Consider the following 17860-nt stretch of genomic DNA (forward strand, 5'->3'; position numbering starts at 1 on the left):
TGAGATAGAAACAAAAGTTCATATTTCTTTAATGAGAAGCTATGCTTGATTTAGAACAGTTCTCCACTACTGTCTAGAGTCATAATTATTACACTGCACAGTCCACACATACGTTACAACCCCTGAAGAGTTTTTTCTCTCCATTAATGTATCTCCACATAGCAACTGGGAATCGAGAAGCTACTATTATTTTCAAGTGCGATGACAATGCTGGGAATGGGAACCCTCAGCTCCTGAGCGAGACACTTGGCTGTGCTGTGACCTTTGAATGGAAAACACAGTTTCTTTGTCCTCCAAAGAAGATGGAGTGCAAGTTCATCCAAAAGCACAAAACCTATGATTTAAGAGTGCTCTCCTCACTGACAGGATCATGGCTTTTTAATTACAACGGGATTGCGTGAGTGATGGTTGTTTTTTTGTTTGTTTCTTTGTTTTTTCTCAGATGATTTTGATGCTTTTTACACAGCAGTTTATGCATCGATGGATTGAGATTGAGTTGTATGGAGAGGTGTGTTGGTTTTTCAGTATTTGATAGTCTACATTTGGTAGTTGGTTTGACTTAGAGCTTTTCTCCAAATCACAGCCTTTCATGAATTTTTTTAGTGGAACTTGGGACTTCACTGAAGGCTGTAATCCTGTGCATTTTAGCATTTGGGAAATTGAAAGCTGTAATGAAAGGTGCTGCTTATCTAACTGGGAAAAGTCATTCTTCGCAAATGGGTATCTTTGCACAAGGGTGGATTAAAAATGATGGCATCTTAAAATAAACATCAGATTTTAAAAAAATATTGAAAATAATAAAAAATAGCATTGGTGAATACTCCCTTTAATGAGTTTAAGGGAATATCTTTTTTTCTTAATCTGTTTAGCTTTTTGAGGTCAAATCAAGTTTTATAAATATGACCTATTTAGGGCAGGCCATACATCTGCTACTTTGTCTTGACAGTGGAGTCAATGCTGGTGTTTACTTTTCCAACTTGAGCTGAGAAAGCTGGAACTTTGTTTTGCTTTTCCATTCTATGAATAAAGTAAAAGTGGAGAGGATGAGATGTACAAGTTCTAAAAAGTTGAAAAACATTGTTACCAGAAACCATCTTTTCGATTAACTACAATTAATACTTTTTGTTTAATCAATTTTAATGCAAAACACATTTTTTATAAACGTGTGGCTTTATGAATCCAGCACTTTTAAGGTACTGTTAAACTAACAATTTCATGATGCTCTCTCTGTGTATTTAATGGAACTCCAATTTTCTTCTAAATATAGCTTGACATGACTGTAAAATTGATCTAGTAAATTCATGTTAGAGAACGGTGAATGACGCGCACACAAATCTTTAAAATAAGAATCAGATCAGTTGATTTGGAAATGCAAGCAAAAAATCTGCCATTTGGGGCTCATTCTGTGTTTGCCCGAATGGATTCAGATAGCTCTTATGGTAATGAAGCGTGTAAAAATAACCACTGAGTTCTCATGTAAACTAAGCAACAATCAACATTTCTGAATATAGAATATTTCATGATGCTTTATCCTTTCCTTGTGCCTGTTCATTCAGCATAAATATATTTTTTTTTCTTTTCTCCTATGATAGGTATTACATGAATCTGTGTCGGAGAGTAAACAATGGACCCACAGGCTGCCCTGAAAGAGCTGCTATTTGCAGCAAAAGCCGAAATGGAGATGTTCGGGTTCTGGGAGTTGTACATACGCAGAAGCTGGATGTGACAGGTTCAATAATCCTTTTGAATCCTTATTTCAATAGACAGCTGCAAAATCAGTATTTTTATAGGGAGGATCTAGTGGTGATGCTGAAACTCTCTTGCATAAAGGCTTCAGTAAATACATCTGTTGCATGTTAATTAAGCTTTTTATCTTAAATGGCAGTAATAGTTTATTAATGACATATGCTTTTAAAAACTCTTCCAGAATTCCATCGAAAACAGAGTAACATGTAGGCTATGATAGTGGCCAAAGGAAGTAAAATTAGTTATAGCTGAGCTTCTCTGATGCCATTTTTTATTTAGGAGAAATCCCAACTTTGCTATCAAGAATCCAGCAGTGGGACATGTCCAAGTGCTTTGCTCACTTTAACAGAATGTATGTAGGTGTTGCTTTTTTAAACAAGGATTCTTGTTTAAAATCCTAGTTAAAGGAAACGAGATAGTGACAGTTTTAGAAAATGCAAGAAAAATTACTCTGCTGCAATGCTTTGGTTTAAAGAAGAATCTTTCCTCTTGTCTTCCAAAAGTGCACCTGCAGCTAACTTTTAAATCTCTTGTGTGTTTTAAAGATTGGAAAGAAATCTAACCAATAGGAGGGAAAAATTCATGCACGTATACTCTTAGCCTTACTTGCAAATGTGGGTTTTTCATTCGTTATTTGAGAATGTGGGATATATTAAAATTGTAAAATGGAACTATCTAGGCAAATTATCAGTAACCTTAAAGGACAGAACAAATTTGTACCTGAAGTTTTTCTTTTGAGGGAGTGTGGTGGAAACTGTTTGGTAAGGATGGTTGGAAGGATTTAAATTTTAGCTTTTGTACTGATGTAACAAGATGTAATTTGACCTCTGGGCCCATCAAAATGCTGGGATTAGGTATTTAGATTGTAATCCTAAAATTGCAGTAGTCTTTTATAACCACAGTCACAAGCAAAGTTTTATTTAAAGGATTACAGAACACAAAGAACTGAGTCTCTCAATGATTGTTTTTTCAGATGATAAAGTCCTTGTTAGTTACTCAGGTGGACATGAATGTAGAAAAAACAAGAAAGCAACAACTATTATAGAACTGAAATGTGCAAAAACAGTTGGTGAGCCCATGCTACATAGGTGAGTAATGAGACTTCTGATTATATTAACTAGACCTCCTTGGTTCAGTCGATCAGAAAGATAGGTAGTGGAAACAGCTTCGTTGTGCTGTAAGGATGCAGTACTAAATGCACGAAAACCAAATTCTTGGCATAAGAACTTAGAATGTTAACTTTGCTGTCCTATAGCACCTTTCATCCAAGAATCTCTAAGTGCTTTAGGAACATAGTCTCCCTCACTTTAGTGAGGTTGGTACTGTGCCCATTTTATGGAGGGGTTAAGACCCAGATTTTTACAGGTATTACTTCACTCAGTGTTTCAATGCCTAAGTCTCATTTTCAAAAGTGACTTAGTGTTGGCAATGTATAATTGAGGTGGAACAGTGCCTACATACCTTCAAAAATCTCGGCGCAGGTTATTTGACCAAGGTAATACTGTGAGTCAATGGTCGTGCTGGGAATCTGAGCCATAGGTTCTAACTTGCCGTTTCTGTTCAGACCTCAAAATAGTGTCAGTAACTCTCAAATAAAAAAAAAAATTGAACAAAATAGACTTCCAAACTTTTTTGCCTAAATAAGGATTTAGGTGCCAAGTTTTAGAAATTTTGCCAGTTAAATCAATTTTCAGCCCAATTACCAAACCTCTCTCCCAATCTGTAACTATATATTTTCTATTCTGCTTGAAAAGCTTAGCTGGCATCCCTCTTATTGTCTTGATCCTCCACATTTGTTCTCTGGCATTAGCACCTTGTGGAGAGCAAAAACAATGGTGACACATGTGAGGATGCTAGCAGAAAAATTGCTAGCAATGGGACAAACAGCTGCCTGCTGTATTCACATGTTCTTAAAAGTAAATGCAGAAAGTTCTTAATAAACGTGAACTTTGTGCTTCTGGTCAGTGATCTGTAAATTCCAAGTAAAGGAACTGGATGGTTGCCCCGGAATAGCAAATGTATAGCCTGATTTTTTTCCCCTTAGTCTCTAGAAAGCCATTTAAGAATCGGACAGACTTCAATGTGTGTAATTGCGCAGAACACATTCTCAATCTGTTTACACGAGATTGGAGGCTTTTGGACTCTTTCCACTTGTTCATTTTCATAAACAGCAATTCTATTCAGTATTTATTTTAGCTTGTGTGGGCTAAAATCTTGGCATTCCCTTCAAACTAATAAAGATGTGATAGCATAACAGGAGAGAATCCGTTGTTGTTGAGGTGGATGTGGCTACAGTATATCCGTTATCTGTTCAATGTTTTTTTCTCTAGATTTTTCAAATTATATCCGTCTCAAGTATTTTTAGCTACTGATGTTACCAAAGAGGTTTTGGAGAGAGAGTGTTGCCTAACTGCAGATTTCTTAAATGATTTTAATCTGTTACTTTAACTTTAAAATGTGTTTTGTGTGCGCAATGGTAAAAGCTGACAAAACTCTATGTATAAAAGCTCTCATTTAATGAGCCATAATCTCTGAACACCTCCGCTGAGCACTGATTTTGTTTGGAGCCAAACTTTACGGCCCAGCTCTGTCTGGGAATTAAATGTTCCCCTGTAGCGATAGGAAAACTGAGCACAGGTGCCGGGGACTGGAACTTGACCAGCCATGTTTGTTGTCCAAGATCAGTGATATGCAAAATGTGAACCTTCCAAAGCAAACAAGGCTATTGATTAGTTTTACTTATTCTTTTCTTTAAATCTCAAATGCAGCATGTGCCATTGGGAACTTTACGCAGCTGTTTTTCTGATTTTTATTTATTTTATTTATTTTTTACACTTTTTAAAATCTGTAATTACCTGTTGGACTTCTGAATCCATTGACTTAGGAAGCAGTTCAGTAAGGCTGGTAGAACAGTGATCTTGATCTTGGTCATCAGTTTATACAAGAAATAAGCACAGATATTAAGTTTCTACCTGCTGAACCAATAGGCTACACCATGTTGAAAGTCATGAGTATCTTCCCCTCCTTCTTCCCCCTGTGAGTTATATTCTTTTCGGACTAGCAAGCACATCACTCAAATATGACTTGTTTCTACTTTCCTATGTGTTCGATAGGATTGATGAAGAAAACTGTACATACTACATCACATGGGGAACTCGAGCAGCTTGTGCTGTGAAGCAGCAAGAAGTGGAGATAGTGAATGGGATGGTTATTAATCCTACAACGGGGAACAATTTCAGCCTGGGTGACCTTTATTACACGTAAGTAAAAGCTTGTTCCTATAGTGTACTGAATTTGGCTACTGAAACCACACCACTTTGACTGCTATGGGCTGTCTTGGATGTGCCTGGCTTTGGAGCACACATGCTAATGAACTTTCTGTAACTCACCAGTTGTGCGCGAACTACTGACTCGGGGCCTGATCCTGGAACGTGCTGAGTGCTTTCTCTTCCTGCTGAAGTCAATGAGGGTTGAGGGTGTTCTGTGAATCTCAAGGTGTTCAGTACCCCTCAGAGTCAGGCCCTTTTTAAAACCAGATATCAGAGTTCATCTAGTGTGTGCAGAACTCTCTCTCAAGAAGATAAAGAGACAACAACCCCCTGATCTTGCCCAGTGTTTATTCCTTCGGCCACTGTGTCAGACTCTTACTCAACCATTATGGTGACTTTGGTTTTTATGTAGCACCTCTTTTGTACTCCAGTAATGATACATTCACAGCTTCCCAGGCCAGAAAAGACCATTGTGCAGATGGTGGTCTGACCTCCTGCAGAGCACAGGCTGTAGAATTTCCCCAAAATAATTCCTACAGTGGATTTTTTAGAAAGACATCCAAACTTGATTTAAAAATTGCCAGTAAGGGAGAATTGCTTGCAAGTGCTGAGGCAGGAAGTTTGGTGGCCATAGTGCAAAGCTTTAACCATGGAGAGGTATAATATTGAGTCGTTGGTTGAAATGGGAAACCTTAAAAGCAACAGGAGGCTCAGGGAAGGGAGGAATGTTAGACCTCAAGACTGACTCTAGAGTGTGTGTGTCATAGAATATCAGGGTTGGAAGGGACCTCAGGAGGTCATCTAGTCCAACCCCCTGCTCAAAGCAGGACCAATCCCCAATTTTTGCCCCAGATCCCTAAATGGCCCCCTCCAGGATTGAACTCACAACCCTGGGTTTAGCAGGCCAATTCTCAAACCACTGAGCTATCCCTTCCCCCAATATATATTTAAAAAAAAAAATAAAAAAAATAGAACTACAGAAGCAACTGATTAGAGCAGATTTACAACGTGCTCAAAAAAGGCAATGAAGTAAACAATGCAGGGTGTGTGGCATGGATATATAGATATAGAGCCTCATAATTTGAGGGTGTGTTGGGAAAGCAAGGCAGTCCAAGAAGCATTGCTTCTCCGAGTCACAGACCACCAACGCGCACTAAAGAGAGTACGAGTGGTATAGCCATGCAGAAGCACTGGTATAGCTATTCACATGGCAGCCCTGCCATGTTCAGTGCTTTCTACTGCCTAATGTCATTGAGTAAGGCGGGGCGGGGAACAGACAGGTAGGAAATAGTTCCTTATTCCAAAGCAGACTTGGAAAGGTAACTGGGCGTGGGCTTGTTCAAAAATCAATCTTGAGAATGGAGAGGAGTACTGGAACAAACACCTTTTTAAAAAACCTCAAAACTTGAACACTCTCCAGTAATGTCAGTAGATACAACTATAAAATTTATGCATTACAAGTGGTTGGTAGCCATTACTCTTGGACATCCTGGATTGGTGTCAGTAGTGCGAGGATATTACCGCAGTTACTGATCAGGCAGAATGCAGGATTTTATGACCAACACTTCAGCCCAGCCCACTTATGCTCCTAAGTCCATAGTTAGGCCTCAAAATAAGTGGTCTGATCACCCATAAATCCCACTGAAGCCAATGGCAGCTGCAGGTGTTCAGTATCTTTTGAAAATCAGGCAATTTACCTTTTGGTGCCTACATATGGATTTGGGAGCAAATTTGTAGGTACCAAGGGTTGAACATTTTTTCCAATATCTGTCCTTTCTGACTGTAGAATATAAGAAATGTGCTTGGAAATCTGTTAAAATCCGGTTGCTGCTGATGTTGCAATATTTGTTCTTGCCCATAATTGAGAAATTTGGACTTTGTAGTAAAGTTGCTTTTGCTTTCAGATTATACACCGCATCTGGTGATATACGGACAAATGGTGACAAATACGTGTATAAAATCCAACTTTCTGGTATAACAGACTCTGCACACCCACAGTGCTCTGGAGCCAACGTATGCCAGATTAAAACTACAAGTACCTATGTTAGGAAAGTTGGCTCTTCTGCTAAAGCTAAATATTATGTTCAAGGTAAGTCCTCACTGACTAGAACTAACTCACAGAAAGGTTTCAAGTGTAGACACTTCCTAGAATGTGAGACTTCTGCTTTTACTATTGTTTGTACTAGTATATTCCTGTTAAGGCTGCTGGAATTTATCTTCCTGGCTTCAATCTTTCCATCTCCTGTTTGTCAATTTAAGTGCAGGAGTGGCATAATGGAGGCAGGAATGACTGACTTTCCTTATAGGAAAAAAATATTGGTGGAGTGATGGGGAAAACAAGACGCTTCTCTTCTCCTCCCCATCCCCATGTATGCTCTATAAGCAATAGATTGTACTGTCTGTGAGCCCAGAAAAGGGTTTAATACAGCTCAGGTGAGCTCTGCAGCATAAAGCATTGCATATAAAACTTAGTGTTCGTTATGGCCGGACCCTTCACATCCCCTGCAGATACAAAACTTGCCTGAAATAGTATTCAAGTGAATGTCTCTCTCCTGGCTCCAAGACCACCTCTATTAGTCAATGCTGCCAAACGGGCCATGACACGCTGGACACAATACCAATACAGAGACTCCCTGTTTTCATGGAGACAGTTATTAGTATCACTGCTTACTAAATCTCTCTTTACATTGTGGATTGCTGGCAGTCAAGAGTGCACCACCACTTACACTGCGCAAAAGAGAGAACTTGTACTTCTGCTTTAGAATACCAGGGGTGACAGAATAACCATCCATCCGTCTTTAACACATGAGGGGTGTTTGAGATCTTGCTGGAGTTGCCTTGCAGTATCTTAGTCTCAGGATTTACGTTGGAGTTTGAAACTGGGAGCAGAGCCTTTGATCAAAACTTTCAAAAGTGACCCATACTTTGGTCAAGACCTTCAAGGAGCTTGACTTTTCAGAGGGCATGTGCTCAGTATTTTACGAAAATCACCTTCCCCTTCAAGATGTCAAGTTGAGCACCCAAAAATCATAACTGGCTCTAAAAAATTCTTGGCCTTAATCTTTACACCCGGTGTTATGCAACATTTTTTTCTGTAGTGCTTTTGCTGACCGGAATTCAAGGAATACAACAACAGATATTGAGGGCTTGATCTTCCCCCCGCCTCCCAGGTATTCTAACACATAGCCCTGGTCTACACTAGGACTTTAGGTCGAATTTAGCAGCTTTAAATCGATGTAAACCTGCACCTGTCCACACGATGAAGCCCTTTATTTCGACTTAAAGGGCTCTTAAAATCTATTTCCTTACTCCACCCCTGACAAGTGGATTAGTGCTTAAATCGGCCTTGCTGGATCGAATTTGGGGTACTGTGGACACAATTCGACGGTATTGGCCTCCGGGAGCTATCCCAGAGTGCTCCATTGTGACTGCTCTGGACAGCACTCTCAACTCAGATGCACGATTGTTTGTTTGCCATTGCTCTGAAGCAGGGAGGGGCAACTGACGACACGGCTTACAGGGTTGGCTTACAGGGAGCTAAAATCAACAAAGGGGGTGGCTTTACATCAAAGAGTATTTCAGGCAGGACTTCACGGAGGGTTCCAATAAGAAATGGTGCACCTAAGTTATTCTTATTGGAACAAGGAGGTTCGTCTGGCCTCTGATTGATACATGGCTAGATTTACCTTGCTGCACCTTCTCTGTGAGTGACTGCAGTGTGACCTAGAGGAATGAGTCCCCTAGATGGGGGGTGGGGGGGTTTGCAAATGTGTATAAAACAAATCTGGTCTATTTCTTGTAAAAGATAGATGGAGTGTATTAAAACATCTTTGGCTGGCAGCAGACAGTGCAGAAGGACTGCATGCCATCCACATCTCATGGCTGCTCGGCAGAAGATGGTGCAATAGGACTGCTAGCCATCCTCATCTCTTGCCTGCCCGGCAAAAGATGATGCAGTAGGACTGCTAGCAATCCGTATCACCTGCCTGCTCACCATAAGATGGTTCAATAGGACTGACTGCAGGACTAAAGAGTGACTTGATCAAGTCACTCCAAATTTAGTCCCTGCGCTCATGCCTGCCCCGGCGCTCCTGATCGACCTCACACAGGTGACCGGGAGCACCTCAGACATGACGATGACTGTTACCAGTCCTGTTGCACCGTCTGCTGCCCCAAGTCAATGGGTTGCTGTTGCTGTGTAGCAATGCAGTACTGTGTCTGCCAGCACCCAGGAGACATACGACAGCAGACAGTGAGCTGAGCAGGCTCCATGCTCGCCGTGGTATGACGTCTGCACAGGTAACTCAGGAAAAAAGGCGCGAAACGATTGTCTGCCCTTGCTTTCACGGAGGGAGGGAGGGAACGGGAGCCTGACGATATGTACCCAGAACCACCCGCGACAATGTTTTAGCCCCATCAGGCATTGGGATCTCAACCCAGAATTCCAATGGGCAGCGGAGACTGCGGGAACTGTGGGATAGCTACCCACAGTGCAACACTCGGGAAGTCGACTCTAGCCTCGGTACTGTGGAAGCGCTCCGCCGAGTTAATGCACTTAATGCACTTAGAGCATTTTCTGTGGGGGGACACACACTCGAATATATAAAACAGATTTCTAAAAAACCAACTTCTATAAATTCGACCTAATTTCGTAGTGTAGACATACCCATAGAATACTTGAGTATTGGGTGCCTCTAGATGTGCATGCCTAAATCCTGATTTGTGCTCACACAAGCAAGAAATGCTTGCTGAAGTAAGCATTGGGCCTTGTGCATCACTGCATGAAAATAAGGCCTGATTTGCTGATCCTCCGCCGCCTCCTGCGCCTCCCCCCTCTAACTAAAAACCCTCCTTCCATTCCAACAGAGATTTACATCCATGCTTTCCCAAAACCTCGAATAGCAGATAGCACTCAGTGGATGTCACTGGTGAGAATTGTTTCATGTTCTCCAGAATTCAGAAAAACGTTATCAAATTGCATATTGGATTTAATATTTGTTGGATGAACATAAGGCGTATAACACTAAATGAACTTCTAACTCCCCAGTTAGGAGTTTTTGGGGAAAAAGTAGGCAAAATATTAGTAATTCTAGAAGGGTTCTCTAATATATATATATTCCTGCCTGATAGCCTGAGTGTAACACTTTTTTTCTCAAAGGGATGTTATGAGTAAAAATAACCTAAACATTGCAGAAGTAAATTTAGACAGACATTCTGAAGGAATACATTTTCTCTTGCTCTCTCCTCAGTAAAAATGTAGCACATTTAATAGACCATTTGTAAAGACCTAGTACCTGTGCAGTATTTTATAAAATCTTTTTCACTTTTCTTCTTTGTAGATGATGACTTGGATGTTATGTTTTCATCTGGTTCAGCCTGTGGTAAAGATAAATCAAAGTTCGCCTCTTCAACGATTTTATTCCACTGCAGTTTACAAGCAAAGGAAGGCATCCCAGAATTCCTTCATGAGACCGCGGACTGCCAATACTTGTTTACTTGGTACACATCTGCAGTCTGTCCATTAGGGTAAGTAACTTCATTCTCCCAAAGTAACATGCAGTTCTTGTTAGCAGTTTATCTACTAGAAGGTTCTTTTGCCTTCCAGCATTATCCACAATAGTTGTGGCAAGGAAGAGACAGCTAAGAATCTAGTAAAAGGAGCATCTAATGCTTGTGAGAGGAGTGAGTGGATGCAGTTTCAAGGCTTAATGGAGGAACACTGATTCCACTTGCCAGCTAAATGTTTATCTTGTACTTAAGATTATTTTAGGTCTAGATTGTTTAATATTTGCACTGAAACAAATTGAAAAGAGACCTCAATTAAAATGTACTTCTCCCCATTCACTCAGTTTGTTTTCTGGTTACTGAGAGGAGTAGCCTAAGGCATATGTCCCATTAAACTGTCTTTTTTAACTTTAAAAAAAGGGGGGGTGGGCGGGGAAGAGAGCTCCTCCATAGTCGTTTATTCAGTGTGTGCAAATGAATAGCTAGGTTTCTTCCACACTGCAAATGGTTGTCACCTTTACCTGCCCACTTTATGCCAGAACTTTCTCTGCTGGAGTGGACAACATTTATTTGTACTGCGGTAGTGCCTAGGACTATCAGTCACAGACCAGGGCCTAGTTATGCTGGATATTGTACAAACATAACAAAAAGATGGTCTATGCCTCAAAGAGCTTACAATCTAAGTATAAGACAAGATCCAACAAGTGGATACAGACAGATGGGAGAGCACAAGGTAACAATAAAACAATACTGATTGGCACAATAGATCGTGGTCTCAAAGGTAAGATGTGTAGCTGCATCTGGGTGCTATGTTACAGCTTGTTGTAAGACACATTGTTGTGTTCACCTGCTATAACTTGCTATGGTGCAGGCTCAATTCTATAGAATTTCCAGGGTTCCACAGGATTGGGGTGCTGTGGATTCATAGCTAGATCCTATGTTGGTTTGGGGTTCAGCTTTTTTGTTCCTTAAATATTTAAAACTGTTACTGAGAATTCTACTTGTTAATAACTACATGCGAATGTGTAATGTTGACAAAACTGTCCTTTTAAACAATAATTCTGTATTTGGTTGCAGACCCAAGTGACCTTCTTCTTCCTATTTCTTTGGTTTAGAATAAACTAGATCACTTGTGTATTAAACAGAAATGCACTAAACCTTCTCCCTTTGAAGAAGCTGCTATATAAGAGTCCAACAAGAGCTGGCATTACATCTTGTACTGAATTTGTTTGATTCACTGTTTCTAATCAACATTTCCTCAGACTGTTATACACAAGCAGGCAGTGTCCTCTTAACCATGTCTCCTATGCTGCCTACAGAAGTTCTGAGAGCAAAGAGGGCCAGGGAGTGCAAATTTTCAAAGGCCTTTCGGGAAGAAGCCAAGCTGTTGGGGCTGTGCTGAGTGTCCTCCTGGTTGTTCTCACAGCGTGTCTGTTGATCTTGTTGCTTTACAAAAAAGAGAGGAGGTAAGATAAGGGAGGCTAATGGGAAAATTGTTTCCTTGTGTTATGTAAGGTGATTTCAGTTAAAGGAATGGCATCCACTTGAAAACTAATCAGTTTCTCAGAATGCATTAAAAGTACTTACAGGTATGAAAGACCCACACAAATGGGAGAAATTGGCTGACTAATCTGTTCAGTTATTGTACTCTTAAGTGTTACGTGTAACAATAATGGAGTAATGGAAGACTCAGGCAATTGACTTCTTTTGAAGTTGATGGTGTCTCTAAGCGTAAACTCAAGCGTTTCCCCTGGTTCAGCTTGACCCAATAGATACAGCAGAGAACAAATACAAAAGTTAATGCTATCATGATTAACATGATGTTCAGCACTGCAGAGTAAATGTAGTTTGCTCTTCCCCAGGTGAATGTTCTGCTAGCAATTTTGTTAGATTTGAGAAGGCAGAGGAGTTCCAGAACATTTATTGGTGACAAGATGTAGAGAGGGAGTGGTGTGATTGACTACAGATACTAGAATTGAGTCTTTAGTGCTAGCAATTAGAATAGTCTTGGACCAAATCTTTCCCTGATAAACTAGTGTACCCCATTCAATTAATGGACTTGGAAAGGTGTATGTGAGAAGAGTATTGGATCTCTTGTCTTGACTGGAAACTGAGCAGATTTCCCAAGACTGGCAGAAGAGAGTGAAAATTAAGGGTTTTGGTATTGCTGATCACTGGTTTTTCTCCAGAAGGATAAATAGGGATCTAATACTGTAAGATAAACACTTTTTTTTTCATTTTTTGTTTTAGAGAAACTGTGATACACAAGATAACCAACTGCTGCAGAAGAACATCAAACGTTTCCTATAAATATACAAAGGTAATTGTACTACTTATAGTTGTGATGACCTTTGAGGTTCTGGAAAATCATTTAAAAAACAGACCAGTAATATGTAGCTGCTTCTACTTACAATTACTTTAAATGAATTTAAACTAACTCTGTGACTATAGGTGAGCTAGTTGGCTGGCTGAGACTAAATCTGGAAGTAGATGGAGGGAAAGAACAGAACAGTTTCAGTCCCCACAAATCGGGGGAGAGGAGGAGGTTTAAGGGAAATGCTGAGGAGTGACCAACAAATAGAAGGCAGACTGGGAAAGCACAGAGCCAGAGAAGATGAGACTAAAATGGCAGTGCGCTCAGCATGTAAAAGGCAGCATAGTGAGATCAAAGTAGTATTAGTGCACTAACACTGTATTTTGTGCTATTTGCTTATCAGTGGAAGATGGTAAATCAAAGTGCAGGACGGAGCTGTTGGTGGTTCTTAGGTGATGGATTTCGGGAGACTATAAAGGGTGCTTGAGAGCCTATTGAATATTATTTAGTAACTTTACCGTCTTCATACTCTAGATAAACACTGAAGAAGAAGCTAACGAGAATGAAACGGAGTGGCTTATGGAGGAAATTGCAGCACCAAATCAGAGACCAGGAAAAGGAGGACAAGAAAATGGTCACATCACTACCACATCTGTTAAATCAGAAGCCTTGACATCTCTCCACGTGGATGACCTGGACAGTGAGGATGAAGTTCTAACTATTCCAGATGTGAAGATTCAGTCAACTAGAGGGGTGCAATCCAGAGGCTCAGACCAGAACAGACACCAGCAAAAGCAGCCATTTAGCCTTGGAAGTGATGCCAAGACCAACTTGCTGAATGGAGGGAAGGAAAGGAAAGCAAAACCTAACCCAGGCCAACGGAAGACACAGAATTCTACGAATACCCTATCGTTCCACGATGATAGCGATGAGGACTTGTTGAATGTTTAAATAGCCCCTCTTGTGCCTAATTAAATAAATATAGATATATATATAGTGGGACAACAAAACACTTCCAACCAAATATGAAGACTTTAGCCTGAGATTTCTTCTGAATTTTGCCTTTAACAAGAAAACATTCAAAAGGGAAGGGAAAAAAAAGATCAATCCTGGTTGTTTACAATGATCTGTTCAGTAATGACTGGACTTCCAGCATCCAGTTGGCTGAGTCATGTTGGTGTTCGTTTTCTCTTTCTCTCTTCTTTTTCCCCCTCTCCCCAGGATCTTCTCTTTTTAAACCTTCAGCACAGGCACGACATGTTACAAAATTGTTTCAAAGTACAGGATTAAATCTGAATTTTTCCCGTCACTTGAGATTCAAGATATTTGACTGCTAGCATTTTAATTCTCTCCTTGTATTTATTGACTCTCACTACTCAGGTTTGCTGAATAAAAGCAACGTGTTCTTCCTGCCGGCAGGGTATTATTCTATAGATTCACCCATCATATGAGAAGGAAAATAAAAGTAACTTTTTGTTTGGGGTGGTTTGATGTAAATGTTGGAACTGGTCTAATTTATCCTGTAAATTTGAATATTCCATTCTAATTTAAACACTTAATTGATTGAAAACCATTTACCGAGAGGTACAACTCTGTTAGCTTTAGTCTGAAATGGTGGTTGGTCTTTGCATGATATTTTTGGTACTGGTCACATGACATATTTCATCGGTATTTACTTAAACAGCTGACAAGCACCCAAATATTTCCCTTGAGTGCAGATGGGACTAGAATTTGTGCATGCCCAGACATAACTGGATTGTTCAAGGTCATGGGTGCAGAATTCCTAGAATGCCATATTCACAGCTCTGTCATCTTAAAAAGCCCAAGACCTAGAGAAGCCTTAATTTGCAAAACAGGTATCGTTTTTGGTACTAACTGCATAAAATATGGTGGGTCAATGGTCACTGAATTAGTGTTGCCAGAACTTAATGGAGGTGGTGTCAGTCTTCCTGTAGCAGTCTACTCCTCTCAGTGTTTTCTGAATTATCTTATGGGCGATAATATGGTTTCATATACATGTACGGGTGTGTGTTGGTCAGAATTTTTGAAACTCTTCCTTGTACCTTTTTGGTTCGCTTATTTGGTTTCAACACTGGTTTCTTCATTTTATAAAACGTTTTCCATTTTGAATCAAATTTAGTGTAATATAAACTATTCAGCAATTTCAATAAAATAAATGAAATGGATGTTTCAAATGATTCCCATATGTATTAAAATAAGAGCTGAAATTTTCTTGCTTACACTTTTTTTAAAAAAAATTGTAGTTTGACAACCTGAAAGTCACTTTCCAAATTTCCTGCTGGAAACTGTTAACATTTCTGATTGCAAAGCTAAAGATGAAACTTAAGATGTCTCACCACAGACATCTGAATTTATAAGCAAATTTCAAATAATGGATTTTCTTTTTCAGACTTGGTTTCCCCCTAGATTCTGTATGGAGAACTATGAGTAACAAATAAAACCATAACATTAGGTGTATTCTGTAAAGCCGTGTTAAATATAAGAAAGTGTCAGCATCCCAAACTTGAACAACACTTTTATATCTAGAAATAAAATTGGTGTAAGGCCAATTCTTGGGAGGAAATAGATTCTGGAAATAAGATGCACATTTCCAACAGCCAAGGTAGTTAGTCTACTGGAACATTTTACCAAGAGATATGGTGGATTTTCCATTATTCAGTCTTCAAGACTGGATATTTCTAAAAGAAGTATTCTCTAGTTCCACCACATGTTGTTGTTGGGCTGGACTGCATGAATTACTGGATGGCCTGTTATGCAGGAAGTCAGACAAAATCATTTTAATGATCCCACCTGACTGACTCTACTAATCAGAGTTTACCTGTGACTATTAAGTGAGTCCTGTTTAAAGCTGCATAAGTAACTAGGCCCTCAGACTCTAAGCTGTCAATTCTAGAAATACACTGTTAAACACATAGCTAAAGAAGAGTTAAGGGTTTGGGTTAATGATGAATCCAGAAGCTGCTGCCCCTCCCTGCACAGTTCCTGCAGTGAATTGGTCTTCCATCTTGTGCGTCACTTCAAAAGCCACCTCTTGGAGAAGTGGAGTTAGAGTGCCTTTTTTTTTTTTTTTGGTCTGGATTGAGCATTTCTGTTTTAGGATTTTACACTGATGCCTGTAACTTTAGTTGGGGCGCCTTCCATGTAAAATGCATAATGCACTTCGTGCAGTGTCTCCTCCCTTCTGGGGGTGAAAACTCTCTAGCTGGGATAGGTGTATTGGGTGTGGGGTTTTTTTTTTAATAAGAGTAGACTTAAAAAACCCAACTGTTCTGTAGCTCAGCGTTTTCCACAATTCTGATCCATGTGGCCTGTTCCCCTCCTCTCTGCAGTTTTGGAGGCAGCTGAAAGCTCTCGCACAGCCTGTGCTAGCCACTCTCTCTTGTTCAGCTTGCTGCCAGATCGTATGTGCCCACAGCAACAGTCAAGCACGGTTCACTTTGCTCCTGACTCCTCTTTGCCAGCCTTTATTTTTGTGTGGTTTTGGGAAAGCTGTTTGCTACTGCCTTTCTTCCTCCTCTCCCTCTCCTGGATCTGGTAAAGAGCAGTGGAGTGGTCTCCGCTATCTGGAGCCAATGCTGCAGCTACTCCCTGTGAGACTCCGCGGACCCCTGCAGGCATGGCAGAGCAACTTTTACAAATACTGAGCTAAATCTAAGCAGTGTTCTGTCTGTGAGGCAGCTTTTATGCGCTCTTCAGAGGCTGAATGTGCCCTGCTCATTCTCCGTCTGCCAACCCTTGCACTGCTAGGGCATGGGGCTCTGAGTTGGACAGGCATGTTCAGTGTCCCGTTGCCCCCAAGAAGTCATGACTCTAACACAGAAAAGCCTGATCAAGAGATCCCAAAGCAGATTGGGGAGAGACTCCACAAATAGAGAACTTCAGCCAACCCCAGGGGTTAGTCCCAAGACAGAACAGGATTAGGAAGACCATATCCCTGTGGCATCTTAGGGCCTCAAAGCCCTAAAATGGGTCCCCAGTTCCCTGGGGAGAGAGGCAGGGCTCATATCAAGCTCTCTTTCCTGGTTTGAATCAAGGAGTTCAGCAATGATCCTGGGGCAGGGGGAGTGGGACCTGAAGGGGACCACCCTGAGGGAGACGTATCCAGAGGGCTCAAGGCTCTGCATAAAGCAAGCTGCAAAAGACCACTCCTGACAACAGCTGGGCAGGAATGCCTGTGAAGTAGGCCCAAACCCCCCAAAAGAGAAAAGCTGGAGCGGGAAGGGGGGTGGAGAGGTGGAGAATAGGGACAAATAACCTAAGATCTCTTTGTCTTCTGACTCAAACAACTGATTCTACTGAGGAAGGGGAGCTCTCAGCTTTAGGGTTTGAGAAGGACATGGGGGGGGGGGGGGAGAAATGCTTCAAAGGTTTTTCCTGAAATCTTTAAACCCTTGTGCAAAGAAGTTCTATCCACAATCCAGATCCACCCTGTGCAGGTGCTGGAGGACAAGTCCACAGGCAAATACCTGCCTTCTAAATCCTCACCTGTGACAGCAATCCCACTGCACCTGTCCTGTGAGGAAGTGGAGAGAGAGGAATGGGGAAACCCCTGCTGAGGGTAAATACACAAATGGGCATCTGGCTACAAAGCTTTTTAGAACATATATTTCTTCCCCACTACAAAGCTCAGCTTCAAAGGTGGGAGCTGTTTTTTTTTTCTTGAAAGCATCTCTCTATTGAACCGCATTTTAAATACCCCCTGCAAAGCCTGTTCATGACGGGCACTAAAGAATTTGTTGCCTAGCAATGGCAACCCTAAACTTTTCATTCTCACAGTCTTGCTAATAAATGTATTAAGCTAGAAATATTGTTGAGTACCCTACCTAAATCAAGGTAATAAGGCACCAGGTAGGGGAGGATACCTCTCAAAGTACCTTACTAAGGTTTTGGGTAATTAATGACAAATAAGTGACTTTATTAGCCCTGTTAACGTTGTTTGTGGGCAAACAACATGCCCCTCTACCCCACTTCCTGCCCATCAGAAGAAGAATATTCCAGGGGAGCT

At 40.8% G+C, this 17860-nt stretch overlaps 1 protein-coding gene across 1 annotated transcript in view; it reads left to right on the plus strand.

The window, feature by feature from the left end:
* Window positions 1–15029, plus strand: part of IGF2R (insulin like growth factor 2 receptor) — a 92451-nt gene extending 77422 nt beyond the window's left edge. Inside the window, exons 40-48 of the mRNA XM_048844078.2 lie at window positions 163–397; window positions 1593–1729; window positions 2720–2834; window positions 4860–5006; window positions 6920–7104; window positions 10355–10541; window positions 11840–11986; window positions 12771–12840; window positions 13369–15029. Of these exons, the coding sequence (XP_048700035.2) occupies window positions 163–397; window positions 1593–1729; window positions 2720–2834; window positions 4860–5006; window positions 6920–7104; window positions 10355–10541; window positions 11840–11986; window positions 12771–12840; window positions 13369–13785 (1640 nt within the window). The 3' untranslated portion in view covers window positions 13786–15029. The remainder of the gene's footprint in view (window positions 1–162; window positions 398–1592; window positions 1730–2719; window positions 2835–4859; window positions 5007–6919; window positions 7105–10354; window positions 10542–11839; window positions 11987–12770; window positions 12841–13368) is intronic.
* Window positions 15030–17860: the final 2831 nt, after the last annotated feature.

This window comes from Caretta caretta, chromosome 3 (assembly GCF_965140235.1).
Source record: "Caretta caretta isolate rCarCar2 chromosome 3, rCarCar1.hap1, whole genome shotgun sequence".
Lineage (NCBI taxonomy): Eukaryota > Metazoa > Chordata > Testudines > Cheloniidae > Caretta > Caretta caretta.